Raw genomic sequence first — 23,208 nt, 5'->3', positions numbered from 1 at the left:
ACATTGACTCATTATAGCCTTTAAATGTTACTTTTTTAAATGTACAGCAGCAAACTAGAGCAGTGTAAGAATAAAAAAGCCACCGCTGAGCCTCCTGATATTCTTAGCTCGTGCACGTCTTTTCACTGTCCTTCTCACACCCCCTCCCACCAAGAAAAGATGCGTCTTGTGGGTCAATATCTGCCTAATAGGCTGCTGGTTTGTAATTGTCCATCAGCCTCATCAAATGTGTGTCAATCATACTTTACCATGGCTGGCGTCTTGACAGCTGTCAGAGCGATAATTATTATGGAAAGTGATGGAAGATATCAGTTCCTTTCCATGAGAAGAGGACAACCACAACATCCTTCCTGTACCACATTCAAAGTGCAGGTAATGTCTTTCTGCCGTGAAATGTTTGATAACGGAAAAATAAAAATTGCTGGTCATGGTGATTAAGTTTACGTTATGTGCATTTGACCTCAGTTTGAGCTGGATAACATCATTCAATTTGACATAAATAAAATAGCACACTGCAGGCCATTTGAAAGCAGTACTGCACTTTTATTAAACATATATAAAAAACATGCAGCAGCAGTGGTAAGCACAAAACAGCACGCAGTCAAACGCTGAGGCTGCAAACAAAATCGATGCATTTTCAGTACAGAGTGACTCACTAACAGTTGTATTCAGCAGTAAGCGAATACAGCACAGTAGCAGGGGACTAAATGGAAAGTAATACAATGGATAGTAACAGTACTTGTAGCTAATACAAGTTGCATTTTCAACATGTCTCATTTCATGTTTTTCCCCTTCATGTTGTACATTTCTATCATTCTGAAATGTAACATGCAGTTAAAATAAATAAAACCTTACAAATGTTCCATCAAAATCTTTGATGACAATTAATTGTGTCCTATTAATGAAGCTACATAATGATATCAAAATGAGCTTATTATGCAGCACGTCTCTGCTTTTGATTTCCGACTGCATCAAATGAACATATGGATGAATATTGTGGAGTGCGACCCAACGTCTGGCAAACTGTTAACTTTTCTCTAAAAAGAACAAGGCAAAGTGAAAAAGGCACCAACTTTACCAGACACATCTCATTCATTTCAATACCAAGTACACAGATCAGGCACTAGCAGGGCTTTGTGAACGCCGCACTTTCTGACATGATCTCAATTCATGTGTATGCCCGACTCAAGAGCCCTTTATTTTTAAGAATGTCATCTATTGCATGAGAAACAAAGGCATAAATCAGGAGTGTGAATGTGTGAGACTGAAATAAACATTTAATCTGTGTTTGTTAAATGCAGATGACCCATTTTCATAGCAGCAAAAAGATGTATGACTTGCCTGCTGACTGGTCAGGTCTATCCATAGAACTAAATATGTAAATGAAGGACATGCTGCATAAATATACGCCACAAGTGCATACTTTTAGCTGTATAATGAAAAACGGTTTTCAACACCCGTTTCAACTGGTTAGGTCAGCATCCAGAGAAAGGAAAAAAGGTGAACCAGAGAGCTAAAAAAAAAAAAAAGACAGATACGCCCACACATTTTCCAATTGAATGGTCCTTCAGAGAGTGCTTGTGGCGATGGAGGTTGAGCAACATGAGTTCATATTCCGATTTTACTTTTGTGAAAGTTGTGAGAAAGGTATGTGGTAAAAAAAATTTTTTTGTTCGATTGTTTTATGGCATGTGCAAATTTCACATTCAGTTGTGTCGTCCACAGTACACGGCTTAAGGCGACAGATATCTTTTCAAATCAATATGCCTGCAAATTTCAGACTTTAAACACTAAAATAAAAATATTTAGATTTAAGAACATACTGTACATATAAAATTATTTTAACCTTCATAACACTTTCCACAACAGCATTTACACAAGATAAAATAATATACTTCAAAATTCCATAAGATGAATGTACATTTGCAAAGTTGTCGCTTTGTTCTTTGTTCCTTTTTTAGCTGATCTCGCAGGGTACCTTTGGCCCTTGAAGGACCCACGTTAAGGCCCAACAGAGTGTTTGTCCTCATATTGTCCTTCGAGGAGGCAGAGCCCTGATTCACCCAATAACTTAGGGCACTGCCAATAATTTCATTAGTAACTGGGTTCATCCATCTCTTCATCGCTCCAGTCAGGAGGTGCATCTGTTCCAAAGTATCGATCTCCAAAGTTTCCTACAAGGACAACGAACATTGTCAGTTAAATCTGAAAAAGGTCGACATGTGTAGATCAAGCACGTCATGTGGGAAAAAAGGTAAATATAGTAGGTAGAAGGTAGATTTATTGTTATTATTTTTTTTAAAAATTCTTTTCAACATTAGATTACATCTTTATTTTGAACATGCAAAACAAAATTAGAAAATGAAAATAACAATATATGTAAGAAAACAACATGTAAGAAAGGAGTGGGAGGAAGTGAATGCAATCCTACCCCTCCATTACTCACCTATGCCAGGTATGATGTGGAAAAGATCGTTGACCTTCTTGTCAACGGCTGTGGTGATAATTTTAACCTGTGGGAACGCATAGGCCACTGAATGGACTCCCATTTCAGCCATCAGCAGAGACACCAGCAGGATCTTGTCCTCCTGAACGTCATGGTCCTGATAGTGAAAGCACATGCATGAATCCAGGCTACATAAAAAATGTGATTCAACGCAGGTGACGTGGATTTGTTAACAATCACTCACCAGTAGGACTCGAACAGCCATCATGGCAGCAGCTCCGGTGGAAACAGTACAGTCCATAAGAATAACATGATCTTCACTGATGTCTTTGGGAAGACGCAGGTAATGAAGCTGAAAATGTTTAGAGACAGGATGTGGGTTAACACCAACCTGACATGACGAGTGCCATGATTAGCAACCTGAAAATGTAAGAGGAGGGGAGGGGCAGGGCAGTGCAGGAACTCTATACAGACTACAAGTTTTGGATTTCTATTCAGTTGAAGTTTAAGATGGCATTTTTGTGCTTTACTGATAGGACAGATAGTCAGACAGGAAAGGTGGGAGTGAGAGGGAGATGACATGCAGCAAAGGGCCATGGACTGGAATCGAACCGAGGTCTTCAGCCTAAATGGGGCGCACACTCTACCAGGTGAGCTAGAAGTTGCCCTGCTATTCAGTAAAATTTAAAAGAAAAAATGACGAAATAATTTTTTGATTTTGACCAATATACAAAGTTTAAAAAAAATCTATCTATCTATCTATCTAAACACCACAAAAGTACAGCAATAGGCTTAAAAAGATTTCTCACCTAAATAAACAATGCCAACAGTAATGAGAAAAAACTGAAAAGAAAAATAAAGTTAAAATAAAATGTTTTTTTATGAAACAGACATCAATCAATCTATCTATCTATCTATCTATCTATCTATCTATCTATCTATCTATCTATCTATCTATCTATCTATCTATCTATCTATCAAAATGTATTTCAGGGCAAAGGGAAATCTGTTCTACACAATTTCTATAAACCATAAGCCACAATCTGAAATCTGTACCTCTGGTTCTCCTGTGTCCTGGTTGGTCTGGATGAGGATCTTGCCTATGCGTACGTCTTTGCAGACGGCCCTCAAAGCCGGCTCCATGGTCTCCCCAGCTCGCAGGATGGACACGCCTGTGATCTAAAGAAAAAACAAAAGAAGAAAAAAAATTAAACAGAGGTTAATTGCATCGGTTTAGGTGGAGACAAAACTCCTCTGAATGGTCTTTAAACAAAATATAAAATAAAGACGGCAGGAAGTAAATGGAGTTCACTCACCCTCTTCCCGTGGAAAGTCCTGCCTTCATAATCCTCTCCCTGGGGTGTCTGGACTACGTGGACCTGAGATAATATGAAAAATCATAACAGTGTGAGTACACTGCTGATCATAGTGCTACAGTGTATTATAGAAGTCAATAATTTCATTTTTCAGATTTCAGTCACGTAGTAGTTTGTGTAATGCAAACCTGTATCTTATGGTTAAGGTATGGAAACTTTCCATTGTGATGACTCGATAAGTTTCCGTGCTCACGCTGCAGCTCGCCATGTGAATGTCTGTCTGATTCTCTTCTTCAACAAATACAAGCACTTATTCTTTTGTCATTCATCTTTATCTTTTTATAAACTTTTCCCATTTCAGGCCACATATTGCTCTGTATCTGACTCTGATACTGTCAGCTTCTGTCTATCCATTGATTATTTCATGCTTTCTTTCTCCTACATGTATCTCCACCTACACCTCGGTATCCAATGGTTCAGAGTCAATGTCCTACTTAATACAAAGGATTACAGAACCTTCATGCAGTGCTATGAATTAATTAACAGTGCATCTCAGTGTTTGGCACCTGCGAGGGGAGGAAGGAGAGTGCTCGCTCAATCAACAGTCGCATCAACCTCTTGGAGTAGAAGATGAACTCATCGCGGCTGGTTTCCTTGTTTCTAAATGTGGTGATTAGGAAAAGAAGACACAGGATGTATAATGATGCCAGCCGCTGTTCACTGCACCCTTTCTTTCTTCGTGGAAACAACTGTAGTTGTTAATCTGGGTCGTTTAGCTCGTACCTGATGATGGTGTGCATGCCCCTGACCTGGGGTGTGCTCTCCAGAACACTGAGGGTCTGGGGGAGGGGTTGGGCCTGGTGTGCAGAAGCCAGGGCTGCCCTGTAACCACGGCAACATATAGTAGAGTGGGGGTGGTGCGGGGTGAGAGGAACGGAAAGAGGGGAAGATGGACAGACACATGAATTCAAGTGCAATTAACACTTCTGTGTATGCATGTGAACAGTATGTGCAGGTTTACACACAAGCGTGCACACACTGTCTGCACACTGAGAAACAAACACACACGTGTAAGTACATGCAAAAGATATATGTTTCATAATTTTTCAGTAGTAGTTAGAGCAAAGTTGAAAATGGTAGTGTGCAACTGCTGTAATAGGATTGCTTGGGAAAAAACAGCAAAGCACGCAGTGCCAGTGTTGAGTTATTTCAGTGGAAAATTACAGCAGCGCAGAGACCATGATGACGGAAAATATGTTACAACTGATCAGATAAAAATTAACATTATATAGAGAGATTTTAAATTTGACTGAAATATAAATACATGCATAATGGTAGGGCGGGGCAATATCAAATATCATATTTTTTACAAAATACATTATCAACATTGTCATGATTTGTAGGGTTGACTATTGTTTTTTTTCACAAAGTATTTACAAAGTGAGATTTCTGATAAATAATAATCAATAATGTGAATATTAGGGTTGCAGCAATATACCGGTTTTAAGGTATACTGTGATATGAAAGTCGACAATTTTCATACATTTGCTTTTCTACGGAATTGAAAAGAAAGGCAACTAAATGGAAAATCTCACCTTTATTTGTGTTATTTTTAAAAGGGAGACATACTTCCATTAAAAAATGGGTCTAAAAAAGTCTCAATTATAGTGATAAAGCATTTGTTCAACCAAAACTAACCCTTCTGTTTTTATTTTTTTAAAAGGATCTTTGACTGATAATAATTATAAGTGTGTAAGACTATGATATTGTAAAACCGTAATAATTTCTCAGATGGTTATCATACCATGAAAATCTCATACCATTGCAGCCCCAGTGGATATTAGGGATAAATTAATAAACTAATATTTGTATCTATTCAACCAACCGTATTGGCTGTAACCATATCTGTACTAGTAGCAGGGTATAAACTGAATATTATGATATCCAAAAAAACTATATTAAGATATCCAAAATATAAGAAGATATCTAGACTCGTATCACAATATCAATATAATATTGATAAATTGCCCAGCACTACATGATGGATATTTTCCATGATAGGTCTCTGCTACTTGTAATCATTCTCTTGGACTCCATGTTTAAACATTAGGTTTGAATATCTAGGTGGCCTAGGTCTACCCTGAGCTCTAAAGGAACAGACACACTCTTAACAAATCCTCAGTGACGCAGTCATGTTGACACTACAGTATCCACGACGTCACTGAGCTAAACATTAGCCAGATGCAAAGAAAAGAAAAATCATAGCAAATCTGCTCACATATCCCAGCGAAGTTTCCTCTATAGGGAGAGTTTTTTTCGACGAAACACAACAATCACAACAGAGGGGACACAGAAAGACAAACAGATAAGAGGAGGGGAAAAAAATGAGACACAACATCAGGTGGATGAAGAGATGAAGGGATTATCACACACGGTGAAAAGTGTGACAGCGGAGATTCGTAAATGTCAAATGTCTCCGAAGTGTGCTTACCACCAAAGTAGTCTGCCATTTTACATTGAACAATATTTCCTAGTTATCAATAGTGTCATGATTAGAGGAAAAAATGACGTAACAGGTCTTGCTTTCGAAAGTCTTTGCAGAGACTAGGGTAAAAGAGTTTTCTGGATCAGATTTTTGATACCGATACATGTGCATCCATTGTGTGTATGCGTGGGAGGTGCACAAGCTATCGTGCGGCTGTCACTCTTTCACCGTGTAGAACAGTAGAGGTAGGTATTTCAGCTCACAGGCCCCAGCACATCCTGTGTCTAAAGACAGGCACCAAGCTCACTTCCTCTCTCTCTCTGTCTCAGTTACTGTGGCCGACATTCAATGGAAAAACTCAGCGCTTTGTAGTAGGGTATTGGAAACTTTCTCTGTGGCTGAGGTATGTGATAGTCAACAATAGCTGTAGCAAGAGCTTCCTCTCTCTCACTTTCTGCTAAAGTCACTCTCTCTCTGCCGCTGAAAGGAGGGGTCAGTGACTTGACTCATTGGTGTATTTTTAGACACAGAAGGCAGGAAGAGTGTAAGTTGTCATTTCTCTAAAAAGGTAGAGAGAAGGAAAACCAACATCTTTACATTAAATGCTGGCTGCACCACACCACATCCAAACTTTTGATCTTAGTTTGACTAAATGTTTTTGACAGCAGCTTTCATGCAGTTTTTAAATCTTTCCCATGTTGGTGTCTTCACAACATTTTGGCACAGTCTCATACAATTATGACTGATCACTAATTAGCCATATTTGCTCTACAGATACAACAGTGCCGCCTGGTGATGTGCCACGGCAGCCAGCAGATCAGTGGAAGGTAGAGGTTGGTTTTGCTGGCCTCTTTTCTTCTCTCTCCCAGTAAGAAGCTGGAGCAGTCGGGGAATTGGACAGATGGTGAGGAGAGAATGATATACAGGATAAAGGCCACTCTACCTGACGCTGAGCTCGCGCTGTGAGCCATGGAGGGATTTGGGGTGGGGGGATGTGGGGGGAGAGAGGGTGAGAAAGCAGTCCATCAGTGGCGCGTGTGTTAATGTGTGTGTATGGTGGGGAGGAAACAAAAGCAAACTGCACTGTAACACAAAGTGCTCCCCACGAGCAAAAAATGTGCCTTTGGTGACAATTAGTGCATGTTGCACAACAAATCCAAAATTCAAAACAAGGCACTCTGGTTCAGCTTATTGTGGAGATGAAGCAGAATAAACTATGAAAATAGTCAAGTCAAGTCAGTTTTATTTATATAGCCCATTATCACAAAACATGGTTTGCCTCAGAGGGCTTTACAGTGTACGACATCCCTCTGCCCTTAGACCCTCACATCACCCAAGGAAAAACTCCCCAAAATAGGATTTCTATAAGGGCAGTGCAATTAATGACACTTCTTAATGTATCAGGACTTAATTATCCCACAGTAATAGATATTATGTGACATTGTCAATTTGATTTAAAACTTACACTTATAAATCTAAAGAATTGTTTTAAAGAAATGGTGTGATATGAGTGAATATCAACCAGGAATTAATACCTTTAAAACAATGCTTTCTATCAAAATAAGTGATCACACTAGAGCTTCAAATGTCTGGAGACTCTTAATTAATCTGAATAATTTCCCTGTTGATTTTTGCAAGTCCCTCATTACAGCAGGTTCACGTAACTCCATCCTGAATGCATATTAAAAGGGCTTAATTCACATTTATTCAGTTGGATCTGTGTGACAGAAATTCTAGAAAGACCAGATTTTACATGTAATAAATTACGAAAGTTAAAAAATCTTTCTTTGTGTTCGTCTTACTCTACTCTAACTTCAGATTCAGAATCTTATTGGATGACGACTATCAAGAATGTATCGTGTGCCTTATTACAGGACAGACAGAAAGTGTCAAAACTTAGAGGGAAACTTCGCCCATTTGAAAAATGTATACATGTCCTTTCTATGATCTAATACAGTCCGAAAATATTCGTAGACATGGACAACTCTCACCCAAATCCAAAACCTATAGTACTAAAACTTCTCATTTTTGATGCTCTATAGTGCAAAGTCTGGAATTGCTCCACTGGCACTGAATTGAGAAAGATGTTATAGATGACACTGAAAGCCAAATCACACCGGTGCCAAACGGCGCGCTTCGAATCAGCTGTGCCTATTATTTTCTAAGTAAAACACCACACCAGCGGTGGCTAGATGCGCGCCGGTGCTCATGGACAAACCGCCACACAACACTTCAAGTCACTGTCCTATTCACGCCTTGCTGCTCTGAAACTCTTTGTATTTTCTCTACTTGCTCCCTGCTTGTACACACAGGCTCCCTTAGCAGCTCTCCTCTGCTCCTGTGGCAGCTGTACTCCTCACCATGAATGTATAAAGAGAACTCTGTTGCTGTCACTTGTGTGTGTTGAAGAATGGCTTAAAAGAGGCTAGCTGCTTAGGTTGAGAAATACTTCAGCTTTATGACCTACATGCCATCGTTATAAAGACAATAACAAAAAGCATATACCCTGACGAGCCACAGCTCTCCAGGTGAGAAATCTGGTTTAATTAGTGGGTGTCAACATATGGTATTAAGCTAATTCAAAGATGGAAGAAGTAGAGATCTTTTGATAAAAATAGTATTATCTGTGTGTGGTCTTCTGTTGATGCGCTGCAGCACGACGCTTCCTTGTTGTAAGGGCAGCACTTGAAATACATCACTTGAACACCACAATACTAAGGTGCCAGTGTGTTTTCAACTTGAGAGCAGCCAAGCGAATATTTTGAGTATATGGGTACATTTTCTGTTTCAGAACTTAGAACAGTACAATACAATAAAGCTCATTTGGGTATAAAAGAGAAAGCAAACACTCTGTAGACCCACAAAATAACGCTCCAATTCAGACTATATACTCGTTGATATCAGAAGTTTAAGCTACTTATATGGCTAGCAGCTTTGAGAGAGAGTAGCTCATGTTCACAAATATTGTATGAACTTTCCTATGCCATGGAAATAACATACTGGAATTCTTAATGTAGGTGGTATTTCCCTTATTTGTTATTTTGCATCTAATAAGTAAAAAAGAAAAAAAAAAGCTGAAATTACATGTATTCTGGTCTAAATTGCAATGCTTTTTTCTTGAAACAAATATCTGCTCACACAGAACTTAAAATCATTAAAATGAATTATTAAAATAAAATAATATTTATTTCTATCCAAATTTTCTGTTCAAGAACACTTAACAAGCCCAAAACAATCATGCACATCCTCCCCAAAAATCTGTTCACGGAATTTTTCATCCACTAGAGGGAGTGATGGAGCTGGTGATTACTGACAGCAACTACACCCTCTCTGGGTGCAGATCGTCGTCAGGGTTTCTACTGCCTAGGACAGGCATGTCAAACCGGTCCACAGGGGGGCCGGTGTGGCTGCAGGTTTTGTTTCCAACCAAGTAGCAGCACACCAGACTTGACTCATTTAATCAACTGATCTCCGTCTTCAGACAGTTGATTGGTCAAACTGTGTGCTCTTGGTTGGTTGGCACAAAAACCTGCAGCCACACCGGCCCCCCTGTGGACCAGTTTGACATGCCTGGCCTAGGACAAGTGGGATTTAAGACTTAATACTTTTTAAATGCCACATGGAATGAAATTTAAGACTAATTTTTTAGTTGCCAACATTGAACAAAAAAAAAGGCATGATCTGTATTTAAGATCCGGATAATTTTATTTTATATTTAAAACAAAATACTGAAAAATAAAACATTTTTTGCTTATGTTCATGCAAGAGACATTTGTTTTTTTTAAAACAAGTTATTCATTATTTTGAGCTTTTGCAAGGCATTGTGAGAAAAAAAAATCCATAAAAATCTTACTTCTCATGCCCAAGCATTTTTAAGACTTCTGAAAGATTAATTTAAGGCATTTAGAAGCCAATTAAGGTGTTATATTTAACTGAATTTATTTAATGACTTTAAGAATTTCTTAAGGATCTGCAGGAATCCTGATCTAGGCAGTATACTTCTATAACCTGGCACTACACATTGTCTTGTTAATCAGTTTCTGTTCATAGTACACAGGTCTGTGAGTGTAACATTTCTTACCTCCTCCAGCTGACTGTGAACGTGCTGCACGATCAAGTCGATGGCCACCATATTTCCACCACCTAATTGGACAGGAAACAAAGCGGCATGCTAACTTTGTAGGAATTATAAGAAAACAGTGACTATCTCATTTAACAGCAGTAAAATGCGAGACAATTTGACTGAATTCCAAACATTATGTACTTGCTCTGTTCAGTGAGTTTATTCATTAATAGTAGCAGTGCTGTCATATCAAACTGGTCTATATATTCACATAAATATGCATGGATGGAGTACTATGTCACACCTCGTGGCACCACAATATCAGCCAAGCGCATGGTGGGTTCGATGTACTGCTCAAACGCTGGCTTTACGAATTTGTTGTACTGTTTGATGACACCCTCGATGTCTCTGCCTCGCTCTGTAATGTCCCTCCTCAACCGACGCACCAGACGGATGTCAGAGTCTGTGTCCACAAAAATCTTCATGTCCAACAACTGTCATGAAAACATGAAACGGAAAGTTTAGCTGAACATAAAGCTTTGTATCACACAAAGATGACATGTAAAATATTACATGCTAAATATACCTCCTTAATTCTATTTTTAGCTTCTTCATGACATTTAAGGTCAAACTCCTTTTGTGTACCTTTTCTAACAGCTGTGCAATGATACGTTAATTATTATCAGTTTGTTTTGATAGTTTAAGTGTCCTGTCTTTTTTGTGACAACCAGTGTGAAATGCTCAGAACAAAATGTCTCTTGGAATGAGTTTGATATGGATGAATGCAATAATTAACCCAGACAAGGGCAATTTAGCTGCTGAAACACTGTTTTCTTTTAAATAAATTATTACATTGGAGCTGCAAGTGTGCGGTGACTCTTAATTAATCTTTGTAATTTATTCTGTTTATTTTTGACAGCCACCACCCCATTACAACAGGTATGTGTTTAACCTACTTCTGTCCTGTAAGTAAGATTAAGGGACTAACATGTTTTTAATTATATAAACTGCAGCTATATTCACATTCATAAGTACAGTATGTCATTTAACAGATGGACCTGTAGATGAAAGATCAGTTTTTTTCAGCTCATAATTATTAAAAATACTGTTTTTCTCCAATGCTTAAAATCACCTCTGATATCAATAAACCCTTGAAGCACCTGAAAAGATTAACATTGTTAAATTAGTATGTGTATTAAAAACCTGTCAGTCAATCGGGAAGTAATGGGTAAGGATGAATCTGTTAAATAAATGGCATTTTCCAGCTAAAAAATAAACTTGTCAGTGCTCTCTGGGGGACAAAGTACATCCCTTCAAACATATATTTGGCATTTTTGAGCAGCAATTTCTTTTCACTATCAGCCGACACATATATGCAGACACATATATATATAGATAAGGCTGCACAATATGAAAAAGTATTATTATTCTAATGAATATTTTCACTGACGTGCATTGCGATTTTAGTAGGACTAGTATTTTTTGCACTTTTTTTAATTTAAAAAAATACAAAATAACTGATATGAATTTTGCTGGGGTTTCTACTTAACAAACATGTTCTCTTACATGTGGAATATGATTTGTAGGCTGGGCATCTTTGTAGCACCGAAACGCTTCTTTTATTATGGTATGTCTGACACATTTTAACTTAATCAAAAAATTGTACCTCCTGCGATTTGGATATTGTACTCGGCCATATTGTATTTAAAAATATTTTGATTAATTGAGCACCCCTAGATACAGATATATGGCAATGGCAATTTTATTTATTTAGTACATTTCATTACATGTAAACTCAAATTGCTTTATCATGAAAGACGACATATAATATATACATATGTGTGTATATATATGTGTGTGTGTGTGTGTGTGTGTGTGTGTGTGTGTGTGTATATATATATATGAGAGGCATAAACATATATGGAAAATATATATATCTGTGATATCAGTGTTTTGTTTACATTTTAATCATGGTTTGCAAATTTAATTGATGAGCTTGTTTTTACATAGACAACACTACTTTGTGTAAGCAAGAAAATTAGCAAAAAGTTCCTTCCCTTATTATGTCCAAAAAAATATGTTAGACCACATGCACAGATAAAAATTAAATCTAACAAAATATGTTCCAGCAACCAGCTTGAAGAAGTTAGACGACAATAACCTTGCCTTACCTGCAAAAGCTTTTTATCTGCAAAGGCCATGATTCCCTCAAAAATGATAACACTGGCACCATATACGGTTTTCTGTGGTGGACACACATGCATGTATGATTAGAATACAATGAACATACACAGTACATGGAAAAATAGACAGTATATTGCAAAACTCATCATGATTGATCATAATTTGGCAGGTGCCCCTGGTGAGAGATGGCCAAACTGTAGTTAATAGACATGAAAGTACGAAAAGAAGGCATCAAAATAATGGCTTGTCAGTGACCATCTGGAGTAGCAGATTTGCAATGTGACTCTGAACCTCTGGCGAGGGAGATTAAAACCCTCTTAGGTAATCGAGAAACTAAGATTATATGCAGTAACTCTGGCATGCTTACTCACTGACTCACAAAGTGCATTGCAGCATTTGTGTATTCATCCTTACCCACTCCTTCTGTCTCCCATGGGTCGTAAAGTCATACACAGGAATTTTCACACTCTTGCCCTGTTTGAGTTTTCGCAGGGTGTGGGTCAGCAAATCGAAGTCAAAGGCATCAGGGTGGTCAAAGTTATAGTCGTTACTGGCAGCCAGAGTCTGCTCCTCTGGGGACAGGACCTGGGAATGCAACAATGCTGGAATTACTTCACAGCAAAACTTGACACATCAATGATGAAACAGGCTTCTTGAGCAAAATAATTCCTCTGTCTCTCAGTTTCTGGCTGTTGCTAAGACATACACACTTTTCTTTGCAATTCAAGAAAAAAACAAAAACAATTTTACACAAATTGATTCTAAAAAAACAAGAACACATGCTCAAATAATGGTTTCCCACATCATTTACATAAGCTTGTGCAAAAACATTTAGACACAGAATACTGTTCAAGAGCAGTTGAAGTTAGGGGACCTAAATTTAGGAGAACATCATGCGCCACTGTGACGTCTGTACCAGGTGGTGTGTGTGTGTGTGTGTGTGTGTGTGTGTGTGCGCGTGTGTGCATGTGCGTGTGCGTGTGCGTGTTCGTGTTCGTGTGAGCGCCCTTAGGGTGGCAGAGCATTAAAACCCCAGACCTGGTATTTGGCAGTTTGAGAACAGCAACACCCTCTCTTCAAGTGAACTGATTACACACTTAATATGATAAACTGGTGTTACAGGCTCTCTGGGGGCTGCGAGCAAACATGATGAAGCCACAACAGAAGAAGAGGGGATAAATATGTGAGAAGACATATATTCAAGACAAAATGTTTTGGATGCCGAGAGTGAATTGCAGTGTGTGTGTGTGTGTGTGTGCAGACTTGCCCTTGCTGAGGGCTATGGTACCACTGGCCACTAGTAAATCCCTCCTACTCTGCACAGCCTGAACCGCTGCTGTCAGACTGTGACAGGATTACATAACGGGAGAGTGGGTGGAGGTATAGAGGGGCAAGAATGATGGCTCTTGCTTGATTGCCCTTCACCACTCTTTTCCTCTTCCCAATTTGCTCACCACTGTGCTTCACTTTTGACTCATCCACCTTCTAATATTTTATCCTTTCTGTCTCCTTTCTTTCCTCTTATCTTCATTTCCCCTCTGGGATCCAAAGGCAATCCTATTCTCTCTTTCTCTCTGCCTCCAGCACTCAGTCTCACTCCTTCCTTTCCTTTAGGCCACTAGGGGGTTTAGCAGCCATACAAAACAGAGACGGAGAAATTTTGGACTTATCTGACGTCTAGATATTAATCTCTTAAATCCGAAAGCATTTGGATTAATGAGAAGACATAAACAAACATAAAAACATTCAGGTGAGCTTAATTCTTCAGGTCAAGTGTGTAAGATTTAGGGGGATACATCATCAGAAATATAATATAATATAATAAGCATGTTTTCTTTGTCTACATAGAGAGCAAGACATCATCTACAGAGTCTGCCATGTTGCACCACCATATTTCTACAGTAGCCCAAAACAGACAAACCGAACACTGACTTTAGATAAGGCAATTTGCATTTCTGCGACATCCGCTGTAGTTTGCAGCCCTTCCTCGATGAGCAGTGTTGGAAAAACAGATTTTTTAAAACAGGAAACTGCTTTATTCAATGTATTAAAATGTTTTAATCACTGGGTCTGCTGTTTTGGAGAGGAAGAGACTTCTGCGTATAATTCAACCCCTAAACGTCTGGATCCTAAGTGTATTTGCCGGCTTTAATAACCTGGGCTGGTTGTTATGGAGAGGAAGAGGCCGCTGCGATAACCGCACTGATAATTCTGCTTGTGGTAAGAACTTCCTGAAAAATGAGCACTAAAGGAATTCTAACTGGGAGAAGTTTCAGATGGTTGCAATCTGTGTCCTTACCACTATAAGTCACTGCTCCTTTAAGTAAAAGGCATCCAGTATTTCAACCTCCTATTACAACAGCACTCATAAACAGGTGCCTGACTGCATGCAAATGGACACATGGACACACACACACACACACACAGCTGCACACCACACACACACACACACACACACACACACACACACACACACACACACAACCACACACACACAACCACACACACACACACAATCAATACATACCACACATACTGCACTCGCACATGCACACCTTGTAAAAAGAGTCCATTGAGAGCAGGACAACCCATGGAACATCCAGAGCTTCGATGATTTTCCTGGCTACTGTTGTCTTTCCTGAAGCGCTGCCGCCACACAATCCTGTGACAGAATAATGACATAGATATGTTAATGTTTGCAAACACGATCAACTGAAATAATGTAATTTTAAAATTCCTTTTCTTGGAGGGAACGCACTGTGCTTGCGCTGGCTTGACAGGCCACACTATTATGTGCATGCTGATGCTGCTTTAGGCTAGTGGCATACTGCCATGTAAAAAAGGCAGGCAGAAACAGATACCAGGGCATTCTTTAAGGCAAATATCCCCAACAACAGTTTTGAGGTAATTCCTACTCTCTTGCACAAAACACAGCCCTTTGTAGAATTCATCTCAACATCAAATCAGAGCCACCTTTAACTCACTCAAAATGTCAATAATGACACTGAATGAGCTTGCCAATACACATTAGAGGTAAACATGGTGATTGCTTATTTCTGCAAAAGACACTTATTTTCTGCTTTTACAGGGTATAAATTTTGTTTCCAACACAGAAACATTTCTGTGTCCAAAAGACCTAAAAGCTTAAAAATCAGGCCCAAAAAACGTTTGATGATTATCAGTTATTTTAAACATGCACCCCTTTGTTTACGTCCACCATCACACAGGTGCTGTAAAGGGAGAGCATGATTTGCGGCAGATATTCAGGTTCTATTTTAATGCTGCCACTCCTATAAGTAGAAATATTTTTTTCCATGTTCATCTTAAGCTGCTACACCACTACTATAATGCTATCATAAGGAGAATAGTGGCCGATTTTTACTTGTTGTGACTGGTAATGTTGAAGTTAAGATATGAGAATACTTTGACATGGAACTGTGATTGTATTACTCATTCATAGTACTCTGTACTTTAATTACAATGCAACACTAAGTTGATTTCAGAGCAATTTCTGAAGACATATTTTAGTTTGTTTGTTATTTTGTTGAAAGAACATATGCTACACCAAGTGGTGTTTGTTTACTTGTTATTTTTTATTAAAAATGCTTCCCGAAGTGATACGGTTATAAGAGCAATATAGAAATACTTTAAGTTTATTTACTTTGTTATTTTGTAAAGATAAAATGAAAAAAACCCTTAAGGAACTTTTGGGATGCAGACATTTTTTTCTTGTTTTGCATTGCAGTGCTATTAAACTGTCAAACATACACACTGGATTGATTTTAATAACGTTAAAGTACTTGAAGTGTGCACTGTGCAGTTGTATTATCCAGGTAAATACAAGTATCTGATTGAGACCCAGTATCGGCAAATACATAATACTTGGATCAAGGCGAAGAAAAACCTGATCAGAACAACCCTCGTTTTAATGTACTCTGATGTAAAAATTGCATAACAATTTATGGGAGAATGTACTCTAAATGAAACAAAGATATAAAAGGGAAGAAGACATCAGTGTTGTTATGATGTGGTGTGTCCTACCAATGACGAAGGCTTCTTTGGACTGTGTTCCATGTTCATTGTACCAGGGTGGACGGCCAGCGGTGTAGATGGTTCGTTTGGAGGTGCGTAGGAGCGGAGGCTCAGACTTACATTGGCTGGTAGTCCTTTTCCTGGGTGAAAGGCCTGTGCTTACCGAGGGGAGAAGCCGGTCCAGCGATCCCTCGCCACTTCCACTGTAAAGCAACAAACACACAACAAAGCATGCCATTTTTTTTTTTTTTTTTTGCATTTTGTTGGTAAAGATTTTATAGAACTGGAGCTAAGCTAATTCACCATAATTATATCAATTACATCTTATATTTATGCTATATAGTGCTATGTAATAAAATGGCTTTTATGGTGAATGGTGAAAGCTGGTGTTAAACAGGCAGTCATGGCCACAACAGGATAGCCTTCACAACACAAATGTAATCTACAGGATCATCTTTGGTTAAGAAAAGATCTTTCCTGTGTCTCTGCAGTGACCACAAATACACTAACAGACAGACAGTTTAGAGGCATAGCAATGCAGATGGACTTCAAATAGTGGGTGACCCAGTTAACTGACGATAAACAAGACAGTGCTAGTGCTGTGTTGCCTTATGTTTTGGTTTAATGTTTAATTTTTTGCATCTTCAAACGTTGAGCTTTGTCCAATCTTGCACAGTATAACTGCTGCAGATACCAAAGTACACTATATGTCAACTCAGTAGGAAAATGTTGACTCATGTCGACATGTCTACAGTCTTCCAAACTGTTGTGCGCTCAGCTGAATCATGTGTACATGCTTTGCAGTGAGGGTGTTGTCTATAATGATAAGATAAAAAGGTCCTCATAAATAAATGGCAAATGTTCATTCAAAACAGATACGAGATGCTTATGTGAGCCAGGTACAGGGGGAATTTGCATGGACTATTCAAACTGAACATGTTGCTCAAAAACTTCCTCTGTGCAACACAATACTACCGATGACCAAATTTCCACTAGAGAAATGTATGTAATATCTAATGTCTTGTATTGCAACGCCAAAATTGCATCTACAGTCTTTTGTAAGAGTATATGGCTTGCTATTGCTGCACTCAGAGAACAAGAGTTTACTTTTTCGACATAACGAGGAAAATGAATAAGAATGAGCATTAACATTCAGTTAATGGTTGTGACTGATTGAGATTCTGAGCAGAGACAAACTAAACAAAGAAGTGGTCTAACTCATTGCTGAGTAATCTGTCTAGAACTCAACTTCCCCTGGAAAACCTGCCTTACCTCTCCTGCAAGTTTTATTCTGACGAAGGCTGATGAATTTGTGGAGCATTATTTGTCAATCAATCTATCGATTAACCCTTTGAAACCTGAGCAAATTGGTTTGATTTCTTTCAAAAACATTGGGAAAAGGCAAGAAAAGGCAATGAGCAGCTAGGTTTTCAGGTAACTTTCTAGTCACCTTTTACTAATTTCTCACAATCTTTTGGACATTTCTTACCTGGTTGGTCTTTGCCTTTTTTCCCTGTGTTTTTTCAAAGAATTAAAGCATTTCACTGAGGTTTAAATAGGATGTGAAAGGTGTCTGAATGCAGCACAACATTTTGATCAAGGTTTCAAAGGATTAAGCAAATCACTTTAAATTCTCTGATGTCATAAAATACTAGATAGCACAAGAAATATCACCATGAAGCATTATCAACACAACTGCTGCCTTAGTCATTTTACAAACACTAGTTTCCAAGTGAAATAAGTCTAACAAGGTAAAAGTTGCTAGCAACACTTACTGCATTATTCGAGACATCCACACTTCCCCCAGTGAGGATTGTAAAAAGCCAGATGCCATAGCAGGTGTAAAAGAGCAGGCCTAGATGTACCTCTGTATTTCTCCGTTTGTCAGTCAATTCTCTGCTTTTACATCTCTATATAGAGCACACGCCTCCCCAGGTGGAGGGTCAGGAGGTCAGATGTGCAGCAAACAAGAGAGAGCAAAGATTTTTCGTGTCACAACAGGGTCATCTGAGCATGGAAGGAGCCAGAAAGTGGGGAATGACTAAGAGAACATTCGGCCAGGAGGCACTCCACCTGGGTTATCAGTTAAAGCCAGACCAGGGTGCCATAAAAGATTAGCCTAGTTGGATGTGCTGAATCATACCCTCATGCAGTGGCTACAGTCACAGTGCTCATAAAACATTGCGAAAACTCATCTCTGATGACTTTGTGAAAAGAATGGTTGCTAAGAGGTCTCAGTGTAAGGTACAAGAGACCAGGTTGTGATAAGAGCAGACATGGTAACCATCTAAGCCCCAACTTTCAGCAGTGGTCAATTCTCACATGACACATGATTTCTTTTGCCCAACCTTAAAAAAACACCCACGACTCTTTACAAAACCAACTAAAGGCAGCACAAATGCACAAAGGCATTAATTAACAAAACCAAACCCTGAACCTCTTGAGCAGGACTAAAACATCTGAGTTCATTTTGTGTTGAATCATACATTTCTGTAACAAAACTGCATAAAACTTATATGAGCGTATACCATCACAACATCCCACCAAAACTTGGAGTTACAGCACAAAAGCAACTACTACAGTCACTCACGCTAAATTTATGCTACTATGTGACAGATGCAAACTTTCTTAAAGCATGTCAACAAAAACCTGAGCTCTTTTTCAAAGAGAGCAAGTTGTCGATCTTGTCTATCCACTTCTTGAAGAGAGAAGCTCAAGAGACTTAAACCTCTCACAGGAGGGGGGTGTCAGCAAAAACACCCAATTGTACACCTGAGGATCCCATAATTAAGAGGAAAAGAAAAGTACATAAATACATAAAATGCACTTACCTGCCATCAGATCTTAGAGTCCAACAGCCAGATATTCTAGCTCCTGAGAAAGATGGTAGGGAGTTCATAACTGAAGAAAAATATAAGTGAAGCTCCCACTGTGCAATTGCACAAGTTTGTTTTAAACTTGTATTACTTCCAACAGGTATACTCAGTATATACACATACTATCATAAAGCACTAACAGCACTGTCCTCTGGTACAGTAGATCCAGAGAGAGGGGTAGAGGGTTGGCAATATACATAGGAATCAGATTAGACGGGAAACGAAACTTTAAACATCTGTTTAGCTTTCTGTTTCTTCCATTCAGTGGAGCAGTCGAGGAGAGAGAGAGAAGGCACTGCAGCTTGGTAGAGGGAGCACACTAAGTGTGAAACTACAGCACAGCTTTTCCCTCCTCTTTCACTCGCTCACCACTCCTCCCCTCAGTCGTCCAGCCAACAAATGTAAGAGGATAACCTACCCTACAGATTATGTTCATTAGGTGGTATTAATAGCATCAGGTTAGAGCCAGACCTTCCCACTCCTGGCATACGCACACACGTAACACACACACACACACACACATGCCAAGCTTGGGTCATCTGTTTTTGACAGTCAGTGGCTGGAGGTGACAGAGGAACCAGAAGAGAGCGACAGAGACACTGATAAACAAACTGGGTAAAAAAGAAAAACTGGAGAAAAATAACTCCTCCCCTTCGCTTCAGGCTGTTTTGGGGAGGTGAAGAGAGAGGAAACTGGAGACAGGAGAGAGAGAGAAGAGGAAAAAAAGAGGAGGCAATGTGTTTTTACCCCTGAAGGGACTTGCCATGTCTCTATGAGCCTTACACCAGAGTCTGGAGACATCAGCACGACAGCAAACACACACATATATATACACACACACACACACACACACACACACACACACACACACATACACACAGCGATGTCCCCTCCCTAACTTCACTTCCAGTGAAGGGTGGGGAATAAACAGCATGATGAAACCCAACACTACCGCTACAGCTGACAGGGAACACACACATACAACACATAAACACACACATGCACGCACTCGCACTCCTCCCGGGCCACAAGCACAGACAAACAAATCATTATTCTCAGCAATCAGAGGAGACAGACTAATGTTTCCCAGTGCAGCAAAAAACAAACCCAAGAACTGAGCAGGCCACTGCCCAAGAACCACAGACACTACTAGAGTAGATTTAAACCAACATTTAAAGCGTTTTCAAATATTTGGAATATGAACTTGACAAGTCCTCAATTTGGTTTACTTCCTCGTTAAAACCACAAGGGAGAGACACGCGGGAATTCAGTGTTTTTCTTGAATCTTCACTGTAGTTTTGGGACTGTCGCTGTTGCTTTAAACTGCAGTCAGAAGACAGCTGCAAAGCAAGAAAGCACCATCGAAACAAGAAGCCTGAACTGGTTGCTATGCCAAACATTCAGCTGTCACTCCATGGCTATAGAGACACTCAGAAGGGTCAGAGGCCCAAGCTAAAGTGAAAATGACTGATATTGTAAGTACTGTACAGTATGATGAATGTTTGACTATTTATTAAAAGCAGCATATAATGCTGAACATTTAACAGCGGCTATAAAGGAACAAGATATTTTAAAATTATCCAAATTCCAAATGCTTATTCTCATCTATATAACAAACTAGGACAGAGTTATGTAAGTATATATATATATATATATATATATATATAATATATATACACACACACAAAAACACACACAAAGGGATACACACACACATAAATACACACAAAGGGTTCAAAATATTTGAAACACTTACCATAACCGTGCAGCTAAATAAAATCTATGCAAAGCTCTTATGGTTTAACTTCTGTTATGACTGCATAATGGAGGTGCTGATTCACCTGGTAATTATTTAAGGATGTAGTTTGTGGTGTTTTTGAGTGCTGGATTACATCATAGTCACCCACTTAAAGGCAGAGATGTTCCAATACTGCTTTTTTCTTCCCAGTGTTGATCCAGACACCTGAACTTGCATACTGGCCTATACCATGTACCAATCTGATACCAAAGAAGAAACAAAGAAAGAAGTGCTGTATGCTAACCCTGTACAAATGTAAACTGGCTGCACAGCACAACTTGGTGTGTAAGCTACTGTTTTAGAGTGCCTCTTGTCAGCACCCAGATCTCCTTTTTGTGTTATGCGGTAGATTTTCGCTGGCTGTATGACTGGTGTTCGAACTATAGTAGTATACTATAGTTTGGTTCACATGAGGACACAAAGAGTACAGAAGAGAGCTGCTCCTCCCTCTTCTGCAAGTTGTGCTCACAAATTTCAGCCAAATTCACACCATTAAAATATGCTTTTAAACTTGTGTGTTTACTCACAGCCCCACTGTAAATATCAACAAGTTTTTGCAATGTTAAATGATGCTGAAGTTGAACAATTCATTCAGATCCAATTCTGTGGCTGGTTCAGTTGAGTTTTATTTAATGGGTTGTGGAGACAACTCTGAAGACTGACTTTCAGAACAAGGTTTTTATACTTTTAAATCAAAGGCTAGACTAAAACAATGGGTTGTGGAGTGGGCTAATCAGGAGGTGTGAGTGGCAACAAAGGTGAAGGGTATTTAACAATGCAAACTAATACAATTCAAGTCAGTCATGGTGCCCTAATCCCTGCAACACCTGAAAGGCTGTCCTCCTGAATGAGCAGCTAAAACAATAACACACATGGATCTAGCAATCAATGTTAAACAGTTCATAAATTAATCAGAAGAACAGGAAAGAAAAAAATAATAGGGTACCACATTTTCCTCTGAAATGCGAATATAACTTTGATGCCTGTGATTGAGACCGGTTTAGTGAGCCTGCCAAAACATGAAGAAACTCAGTGAACAGACCAATGCAGCAACACCCTCTTGTGGCTCAATAGGGTACCAGACTGAAGGCTGGTTTTACTGGAGGTGGTTCCAGAGAGCTGACTAACTGGGTCATTATCACAGTATGACATCATTGCTATTCAGTTAGTGTTAGTGAGAGTGTTAGTCACCAAAATCAAATGTTATTTTTTTCTGTGGCCTTGTATTTCCCATAAGAGGAGGGCGTTAGTTTGTCGGTAGTGAGCACTTTACTCATGCTGCCGTGCCAGCAGAAAAGACCATGCCATGCTTGTGCCCTCTGCCCAAATAAAGCTTTCACTGAATGTTTCATTGAGGTTATTAATTTCTCTCCGGCTACAACTGTTACACGTTAACATATTTAAGGTGAGTGTTTTTAAGTATCCCTTTGTTTTCCTGATTTAAGAGGGTAACAATGAAGTTATGTCAGGAGGACACCTCGTGTAAAATATGAAAACTGATATAACCAAGCGAAAGACTGGGACAAAGGGACGGTCTTCGGGTACTCTGGGTTAATATGACATCTGAAATAAACTAACAATTACGCTGTAACTTCCTGTCTGCCATTACAGCGACATGATACTTTTATATAAGCTAACGTTATAATAACTGTGACCATGGAGGCACACAGTGTGACAAGTCGTATTTCCGTAAAGATGCTAACCAGCTGTCAGTGAATTTTGTTTAAGAAAAGCTGGCCAAACAATAATTTCATTATGTCTATGGTTTCCGAAAAACACCCCGAATTTTAACTGTTTTACCTGTTCGACAAAGACGAAGTTTTCTCTTCGTTCTCCATCATTGAAAGCCTATCGTCCCTGCTAACGGAGGACATTGCTACTGTTGACAATCAGGTGTTGAGTGCAGCGTTGATCATAGTTAGCGCTGAGGCATCATGGGGCTTGTAGGCGTATGGTCGTTCGCCATCGCAGGGTAACGACAACATTGTCGCGCCGTATGGACTCCAAG

The 23,208-nt window shown here is 39.2% G+C and overlaps 1 protein-coding gene across 1 annotated transcript; it reads right to left on the bottom strand.

Moving 5' to 3' along the window:
• Positions 1–522: 522 nt before the first annotated feature.
• On the bottom strand, positions 523–23,136 carry uckl1b (uridine-cytidine kinase 1-like 1b). The gene is given in 17 exon segments (XM_042490980.1): positions 523–2,174; positions 2,447–2,603; positions 2,691–2,798; positions 3,503–3,625; positions 3,763–3,825; positions 4,329–4,422; positions 4,546–4,644; positions 6,041–6,060; positions 10,329–10,390; positions 10,615–10,804; positions 12,482–12,553; positions 12,909–13,079; positions 15,050–15,156; positions 16,536–16,729; positions 23,001–23,081; positions 23,083–23,120; positions 23,122–23,136. Coding segments are annotated over 17 exon segments (1,674 nt in total). The 3' UTR covers positions 523–2,094.
• Positions 23,137–23,208: the final 72 nt, after the last annotated feature.

The sequence above is a fragment of the Plectropomus leopardus genome, chromosome 8, assembly GCF_008729295.1.
Source record: "Plectropomus leopardus isolate mb chromosome 8, YSFRI_Pleo_2.0, whole genome shotgun sequence".
NCBI classification, from domain to species: domain Eukaryota; kingdom Metazoa; phylum Chordata; class Actinopteri; order Perciformes; family Serranidae; genus Plectropomus; species Plectropomus leopardus.
The sequence above is the reverse complement of the archived record's forward strand: the minus strand, read 5'-3'. Positions and strand labels throughout refer to the sequence as shown.